Genomic DNA, 8,966 nt, shown 5'->3' with positions numbered 1-8,966 from the left:
GAAAAAGTGGAGGACAAGGATTTCTCACACCGGTTCTTGAGATGCTTACCACTGAGGTTTGACACTTTGGTGACCATTCTTGTGAGAGATGGCTTGGAAACAATGACCCCAAACCAAGCAATAGGTGATGTGGTCACACAAGGCACATACCGTGTGGAAAGGGATGGGGGCATCAAGGAGGAAGAGGAAGACAAAAGAAGAAGAGTGTTGCATTTAGGGCCGGCACCTCATCCAAGAGCAAGGGCAAGTCAAAGAAGGAGGAATCAAGTAATGATGAAGATCTTAGTGAGATGGATGATGAAGCTATAGCTCTCTTCGTGAGAAGATTTGGCAAATTCATGAAGAAGAAGGGCTATGGTGCAAGAAAGAGAAGAGATCAATCCAAGAACAAGGATGAACCAAGGAGCTGCTACAAGTGCAAGAGCAAGGATCACTTGGTGGCCGATTGTTCCCTACAATAGTGACAATGATGAGGATGAGAAGAAGAAGAAGAAGATGATGACCTTCAAGAAGAAGAAGAAGGGTGGCTCCTATGTGGTGAAATGGGATAGTGATGCTTCTTCAAGTGATGATGATGATAGTGATGATGAGAAGAAGACATCCAAGAAAAAGGCGCTTGCAAGCATTGCTATCAACAACAAGCCTTACCTCTTTAAGTCTCCATTGACATGCTTCATGGCTAAGTCCACTAAGGTACAATCCGATGATGAGAGCGATAGTGAGAGTGATGATGATGATGAGTACTCAAAGGAGGACCTCATGGATATGCTAGAACAAGCTCACACTTATCTTGAGAAGAAGATAAAGGAGTGCAAAGAATTACGCAAGAAGTGTCAACTCTTGAGCAATTCTTTGATGAGCTCAATGCTACTCATGAGAGGCTAATGGAAGCCCATGAGAAGCTTGGTAAGGCTCACAAGAAGCTTGAAAAAGCTTACTCCTCTCTCCTTGATCAAGATAAGATGGAGGTTGTTGTAACATGTGACATAGGCTCAACTTGTGATATACTTAATGAATCTTTCTTTGAGCCTATCATTATTGCTCCCACTAACCCTTCTTGTAGCACATCCACTTCTACTTCACCTAGTGAGAGTGTCACTTGTGATGCTACACTTAAGGTGGAAAATGAGAACCTCAAGAAGGAGGTAAATGAGCTCACTCGCGCCTTAGGCAATGCCTATAGTGGTGAGGACCGCTTGCTTATGTGCTTGGGTAGCCAAAGGGCTATCTCAACAAAGAGGTATTGGGCTATACCCTCGAGAAGGGCAAGGCAGCCTTTGCTCCTCACAAGACTAGTTTTGTGAAGAAAAATGGTCGGTATTGCTATAGTTGCAAGCAAGTTGACCATCAAGAGCAATATTGCAAGAACAAGAAATCACAAGCTAATGTATCCTCAATCAAGTTTGATTCTTGTTGTTTGCTTACCAAGGGTACCAATGGTGTGAAGGCTAAATTTATTGGTGCACCTATTGCGGGCTCAAAGAAGAAAGCTATTTGGGTGCCAAAGAGCCCTAGTTACTAACCTTCAAGGACCCAAGTAAGTTTGGGTACTTAAAAAGAATTGATCTTCTTTTGTAGGTCAACTACAAAGCCAGAGGAAGGCATTGGATGCTTAATAGTGGGTGCACACAACACATGACCAGTGATGCAAGAATGTTCAATTCAATCAACACAAGTGGCAATGATGGATTTGATAGTATTACATTTGGTGATAATGGCAAAGGCAAGGTCAAAGGGTTTGGTAAGATTGCTATATCCAATGACATGAGCATATCCAATGTGTTGCTAGTAGAGAGCTTGAACTTCAACTTGCTATTGGTAACTCAATTGTGTGATCTCAAATTTATGTGCATCTTTGGAGTTGATGATGTAGAGATCATAAGTGTAGATGGCTCTAACTTGATCTTCAAAGGCTTTAGATATGAGAATCTATACTTGGTTGATTTCAATGCTAGTAAAGCTCAATTGTCAACATGTTTGTTCACTAAGTCTAGCATGGGTTTGTTATGGCATAGAAGGCTTGGTCATATTGGAATGAAACAACTAAATAGATTGATTAAGCATGACTTGGTCAAGGGCTTAAAGGATGTGATATTAGAGAAGGATAAGTTATGTAGCTCTTATCAAGCCGGGAAACAAGACGGTAACACTCATCCTAAGAATAGCATAATGAGCACTTGCAAAGCATTTGAGTTGTTGCACATGAACTTATTTGGACCAACACAATATACAAGCATTCATGGTAATAAGTATGGCTTTGTGATAGTGTGGATGGTTTCACAAGATACATATGGGTATTATTTCTAGTTGATCAGAGTGACTGTGTTTGTAACTTTCAAATCATTCATCAAGAGATGTCACAATGAGTTTGAAACAACCATCAAGAAAGTGAGAAGTGACAATGGTAGTGAGTTCAAGAATACTAGAATTGATGAGTTATGTAAAGAATTTGGAATTAGACATCAATTCTCGGTCAAGTACACTCCATAATCAAATAGCCTTGTTGAGAGGAAAAATGGAACATTGATTGACATGACAATGTCTATGCTTAGTGAGTACAATGTTAGTTATTCATTTTAGGGCTGAAGCAATCAACATGGCTTGCTATTGTAGTAACCACCTCTATTGTCACCCAATGAGGCAGAAGACACCTTATGAGCTATTGAATGGAAGAAAGCCTAACATGGCATATTTTAGAGTGTTTGGATGCAAATGCTATATCTTGAAGAAATGCACTAGATTGAGCAAATTTGAGAAGAAATATGATGAAGGGTTCTTACTTGGATACTCCACTACAAGCAAAGCTTATAGAGTTAGGAATTTGTCAAGTGGTACTCTCGAGGAGGTTCATGATGTAGAATTTGATGAAACCAAGAGTTTCCAAGATGAAGATGAGAATCTAGATGATGTGAGAGGCATTCAATTGACAAATTCTATGAAGAATATGGATGTTGGTAATATAAGGTCTAGAGAGGTGATTGAAGTAGAAGATGAGAAAGATCAAGTGCTATCCTCTCCAAATGTGCAAGTCAATGCAAATCAAGTACAAGTGGTGCTCATGATCAATCTCAAGTCCAACAAGTGCAAGATCAACAAGCTAGTTCATTTGAAGTGTATCAATCCAATGAGCAACCAAATGCAAGCAATCAAATTCAAATCCTCCAATCAACCAACATAGCAAGAGATCATCCATTGGATCATATTATTAGAGATATTTCAAGAGGTGTGCAAACGAGATCAAGATTGGCTTCATTTTGTGAGCATTTCTTATTTGAGTCATCATTTGAACCAAGATTGAAGAAGCTTTGAATGATGTTGATTGGGTCAATGCTATGTATGAAGAGTTAAACAACTTCACACGAAATCAAGTATCACTACTAGATTTCGACCCTATTGTCACTTGACGTCATTTGCATCACCACAAATTGTGTTGTAATAGGGGTGTGTTTTGCAACATTTGTCCAAAAAGGTGGCAATAGGGGGACTGTTTTGCCATAAAAATAGTGCATTGCAATTTTTACGTTCGGCGTTGCAAGAGGTGAGACCTATAACAACCTTTCTTTAAAAAAAGTGTTACTATTGGTTAATAATATTGCAATGATGACATTTAGTTGCATTAATATTGATTGGCGTTGTAACTGTCTGGTGCTCTTGCAACCAAATCGAACAGTATTGCTATTGCTTGAAATTATTGCCACAGTGTTGTTAGGTTGTAATATTTCTCACGAGCATTGCAATAAGTAGACCATGAATCGCAAACTAAATTTCTATGGCGATGTAATAGTTTGTTGCTATTGCCACAGTTTTTGTTGGTTGTAATATTTCTCACGGCCATTGCAATAAGTAGACCATGAATCGCAACTAAATTTCTATGGCGATATAATAGTTTGTTGCTATTGCCATAATTTTTGTTAGTTGTAATATTTCTCACGACCATTGTAATAGGTAGACCGTGAATTACAACTAAATTTCTAGGCCGATGTAATAGTTTCTTGCTAGTGCCACAATTTTTGTTGGTTGTAATATTTCTCACGACCATTACAATAAGTAGCTATTTATTGCAACTAAATATCTAAAACGAGACAATAGTATATTGTTATTGCCACATGCCGGTTTGGTTGCTATAAAATCTAGTGTCGTAATATGCTACTGTAGAAAACGCCTATATTTAGTGAGCTTTGAATCTAGCAGAAGGGCCTAGGCCTGCAAACGAGTCTTCTCAACCAGCGGTTTGTCTTGTGATAGTATGAGTTAGATGCGCCTAGATAAATCAACAGTTGAGTGGCAAAAAGGATCCAATAATTTTGTTCAAAGTACATTTTGAGGCACATTTGCACAAAACAAAATATAACAAATTTCCATACATGAGATAAGGTTCACAAAGCGAAAATAGATAACTATAAACAACAAACAAAAATAACAGCTCGTGCAATGATGAAAGAATAGGCGACACCTCAACTAGAAAAAAAAAAGTATACATTCCCTTCATATGTTTGTTATCTAAAAGAACTATCAGCAGTAAGTCTACTTGAATGCATGGACGCATCACCGGCCTCCTCACCAACAACTTCCCTTGCCATGCTTGTAAGATTCTATCATTCTTCTTCATCCTGATTGCTATGATATGAATTTTTTATATCAGTATACAAACAAATGAAAGAAAACAAACAAATCAAGCATGCATAAATCCTTTGGGGTGTATATGTCTAGAACTGATCCCGTTGAAGCAATCTAGAGTAACAAAAAATAAGCACTTCATTGTATGAGCTAGTTAAATAGTTTGCACTCTGAATAGGAACACAGATTCCACAGGATTACTAAATTAAACTTCTATATTGATTATGCAATGTGACACATTCATTGTAGATTTATTTTTTCAGAAAAATAAAATCAAATGAGTCAACTCATATTACCATGGCTTTCATTCATTTGATCTAATACTGAAACTGGAGACAACAATGATATATACACCTACATTTTACAGAAATAAAGTACTGTATCTAAACAATTTTTCAGCTACCATGTACAATACAAATTCATTTTAGTTTAGGGGATGTGCCCCTCTTGCTGTCAAAAGTGGCCGGTGTTTTCCCAGGGACTGGAAATATGTTCTGGGGGATGACAAGATTTGTTGTGGGGAGATGGAGCACAGTCCTCCCTACTAATTTACAGGTACTCTGTAGAGCTCATTATCAGGCAAGTATCTAGAATGTTCCATGCTTGAGCACTGCTTGTGCTTAGTACCTTAATTCAAAGAATAATAGGCCTCTGGAAATTGATTTACCGAGATTTGAACTCAAATCAACTGGAGCTTTCAGCTGATCAGAATTGCGCAAATTGCTTATTTGTCACTACTTAAAGCCTGCAGATTTTCCATACAAAAGCATGGGTCAAAAAAATATGATCTTCAAATCCCTGCTTCCCCTTTTTGCTTGTTTAGCTATATTAGATGTTCCAGTTAAACCAAAAAAACCTAGATTTGAAGAAAAAATCTAGCTAAGATCTTGAATCATGGAAAGAAATTAAATCAAGAATCCTACTTATAGGGACGATAGCACAACCACTTCTGCTTAAGCGCAAAATATTAATGAGCCTACTCCCCGTACAGACGGGGAAATAGATGGGCCAGGCCTAGTTGCATGAGTAAACTTTAGGGGAAAAAAAGTAAAGTGCTATGCATTTATTTGGCTACTGCAATACTGCATCACCTCACTCAAGTAAAGATTTATGTTCTGCACGAAAAGAAAAAGAAAAAGCGAGAGCAGTATTGGTTCAGGAATGGAAAGGTTTCTATTCTACAGAGCAAAGGTAGGCAGTATATCAGATTATTGTAGAGTCGTGTTCATCAACTAATGAAAGGAAAAAGGTTGGCTTATAAGATGATAAGACATGACCAAGCATCACCACACTAACATATTGTTGAATTAGTTCTAGTTCCATACTGCTAGTTTCTAAACAAAAGCACAAGCACTATCCTGCAATAAATATAGATAAGTTGACACAACAGAAGTGAAGCATGGCAGTGAAGTGAAGCAATGAAACAATGAGTAACCTCATGTTCTCATTTAAAAATCAAAATCAACTAGGCAAAGGTCTGAGCATCCGTACTCCAATCTCCAGAGTCAAAACTTTGTTATTCGAAATTAACCAGAGAAAGAAACGTACCCTAGGTGGGATCTTAATATTCCATAAAGTCGACATATGCATAGTTCTAATACCTCTAAAATTGATAATTTTGTAAAGCGATTGCACCTACAGTTTAAAGTCGACATATTAGCACCTTGGGCAGCCCACATGAACCCTTCAAAGAAGCTAGAAGAATCTACAGTTTTTGCCATAAACACATTGGACCTGCCTGTGTCAAAATCTATCAACTCTTTCCAGATTTTATCTTTGTCTTGGATGGCGCCGGAGGTGGAGATGAGCTTGGACGGCTCTTCCATGGACAGCACCACAGCCTTCTGAGGCCTTGAGGTGGGGACCTGCAGAGTAGGGATACAAGTGGGCCCATCTGCAGGTAGCCACAGCGCAGCGCATGAGCATATAGCTTCAATTATGTTCGCTAACTTGGACACAAGCACAACACTTGCACTGGGAAGATGAGAGTGAGAGAACAGAAGCACACAAGTATGGATACTGCTGTACTAAGTTAAAGAAGGTTTTTTCCCTTTATATTCCAGTCATTAGTGTATAAGCATGGATGCTGCTAGTACAGATTCTAGACTAAGTTCCAGTAACTAATACTGTTAAACTAAGTTCCAGTAACTAATCTGAGTTTAGTAAGACAGTAAGTACTCAGAAAACATAAATATGAAATAAATATATGTGCAGAACAGAAAAAAAATACTTTTGCCATAGATGAAATGCTACCCGGATTGATCAAAGTATCTTACATTACTATATTTGATTACTACTGCACGTGCATACAGAAATCATGATTAGAAACAGATGCATTGGGATCACGTTATAGCCTTACAAAATGAAGAGAAATTTGCATCACCTTTCAACTCTTCCTTCACAGCGGCACGGATGCAGTTCCTTCTGCAGCTTTCCTTTGTTTTACCCCCGTCGAGCTTCCTTCTGCAGTGACACGTATGCGGATGTTCAGAAGCTAGCGGCGGTGCCACAGTCAGATCTGACGGGAAGAACGGGATTGACGAAAGTTGAAAGGACAACAAGGTAGGAGACCGGTGATCTCACCGGAGGGGTGCAGGGATCGACGGTGGAGGGTCGGTTTCCTGGAGCTCGGCGGGAAGGGTGAGCCGACGCTCCCCGGCGCTGCTTCGGTGGACGCGGCGCTCGTGTTTGTCGCTCTCAGGGACAGACGCGAGTGACTTCCTGCAGGACGATGCAGGCACTAGCGGGCATGCAGCCATCACGTACCTGGAGAAGCTGCCGCCAGCACGCCCGCCCAGGCGCTTCCATGGCAGGGATACGGAGACGCGGGATTTCAGCGTGGTGTGGTACCTCGACGGATGGAGGAGAGGCAGGGGTGATATGCTCCACACAGCAGCCTTGGAGGAGGGGGATGAGACTATCTCAGACAGCCCATGCCTAAATCAGCGACCTATTCTAGGATTTAGATTCTGCACCAAAACCTCCCTTCTCCAACAGCCCACCTCCCTCCCTGTCCACATCGCCCAGAATTGCTCTCTGTGGCCTGGGTTGAGCCACGTCGCCCAAAAAACGTTGGCCGCTTATTCGCTTCCGCCTACCCAAAATATCTCATCGCCTCCTCCATCTCTCTATCCGTCTCTCTCCCTCACTCCTCGTCCCAACCCCCGCGCCTCCGCCTCCTCCTCCGCCCGCACCGCGCCATGGCTCTCGTCCGCGCCCCCTCCCCTCCCGCCTCCCCTTTCTCTCTCTCCCTCTCCCTCTCCCTCTCCCTCGACGTGGCAGCGCGGCGGGCGGGCTGGAGCGCCGCCTGCTCCTCACGCTGAGCGCAAGCCGTACGCCGGCGGCGGAGGCGGAGGCGGGGAGGATAACGCCGGCACCATCAAGCACGACTACTTCGACCTCGGCTCCGACGCCAACTACCCTCGGAGGGCTTCGCCGTCGAAGGAGGACGAGGACGAGGACGGTGTGGAGGAGGGGCTTCTCGGGAGGTCCCAGATCCGGCGAAGCAACCAAGGCCGGCGGCTCCGGAGGTGCTCCCACGGTGAGCTCGCCTCGCCGAGCCGGCCACGCCCCGCCGCGGTCCCGCCTGGCACCCACCTCTAGTGGCGGAGCCAGGATGAGCACCTCTGGGGGGGCTAATCAATAGAGATTTAGAACAAATGTCGAAGATTAACGATGAAATCACATTTTTTCTACAGTAATATCAAGGCAAAATCACTCTCCCAGGGGGGCTGCAGCCCCCCCAGCCCCCCTGGATCCGCCAATGCCCACCTCTGCTCCACCCCGACGCCTCCTACGGGACTTTGCGTCTTGGAGAAAGACGACGCAAATAAGCGTCCCGGTTGGCCTCGTACTCAAAATGCATGCTCCATTTGCGTCTTCGGTTGGAGTCGGTTTTCTTCAGCTAAAACACTGTGCATCACGTATTTTGGGTTTGCGTCGCCGTTTGCATAGGCTGTTGGAGACAGTCTAACGGAGGAGATTTGGGTCTTGGCCTCTTGGGGGAGGGAGGAAGGACGGGAGGGGAGGAGATGTGGATTTGGGGGAGGAAAGGGACGTGGGAGGGAAGATGATTTTTGGGAGGGGACGCAGGGGAGACGGTAAATTGGTGCTTTTCAGTTTTCAGCTGGTGGGGCGATTTGGCGGCTAAAAAATCTATAAATACGCATTCTGGTTTATTTTTACTAGCAACAAACCTGCGCGTTGGTACTCACTCCGTTTAATTAAATTATAAGTCATTCTGGTTTTCTAGGTACATAGCTTTTACTATATATTTAAATATACATTATATCTAAATATATAGTAAAAATAATATATTTAAAAAACAAAATGTTTTGTAATTTGGAACT

At 42.3% G+C, this 8,966-nt stretch overlaps 1 protein-coding gene across 17 annotated transcripts; it reads right to left on the bottom strand.

Annotated features, from left to right (window-relative positions):
* Window positions 1-4,330: 4,330 nt before the first annotated feature.
* On the bottom strand, window positions 4,331-8,580 carry LOC136477277 (uncharacterized). Of its 17 annotated transcripts, none has more exons than XR_010763962.1 (5): window positions 7,201-7,584; window positions 7,001-7,080; window positions 6,166-6,511; window positions 5,285-5,362; window positions 4,331-4,617 (listed from the first exon to the last, which is right to left on the bottom strand). XR_010763962.1 is itself a non-coding variant. In XM_066475403.1 (4 exons), exons 1-4 carry the CDS (start codon window positions 7,374-7,376, stop codon window positions 5,356-5,358), a joined length of 609 nt encoding a protein of 202 aa, XP_066331500.1. In that variant the 5' UTR covers window positions 7,377-7,584; the 3' UTR covers window positions 4,331-5,355. The 17 variants fall into 17 exon arrangements, 7 of the variants coding, with proteins under 7 accessions (XP_066331500.1, XP_066331498.1, XP_066331501.1 ...); XR_010763963.1 differs by having other exon boundaries at window positions 5,245-5,362; window positions 6,257-6,511; window positions 7,201-7,583; XR_010763964.1 differs by having other exon boundaries at window positions 6,257-6,511; window positions 7,201-7,583.
* Between the last annotated feature and the right edge of the window lie 386 nt (window positions 8,581-8,966).

The sequence above is a fragment of the Miscanthus floridulus genome, chromosome 8 (genome assembly GCF_019320115.1).
Source record: "Miscanthus floridulus cultivar M001 chromosome 8, ASM1932011v1, whole genome shotgun sequence".
Lineage (NCBI taxonomy): Eukaryota > Viridiplantae > Streptophyta > Magnoliopsida > Poales > Poaceae > Miscanthus > Miscanthus floridulus.
The sequence above is the reverse complement of the archived record's forward strand: the minus strand, read 5'-3'. Positions and strand labels throughout refer to the sequence as shown.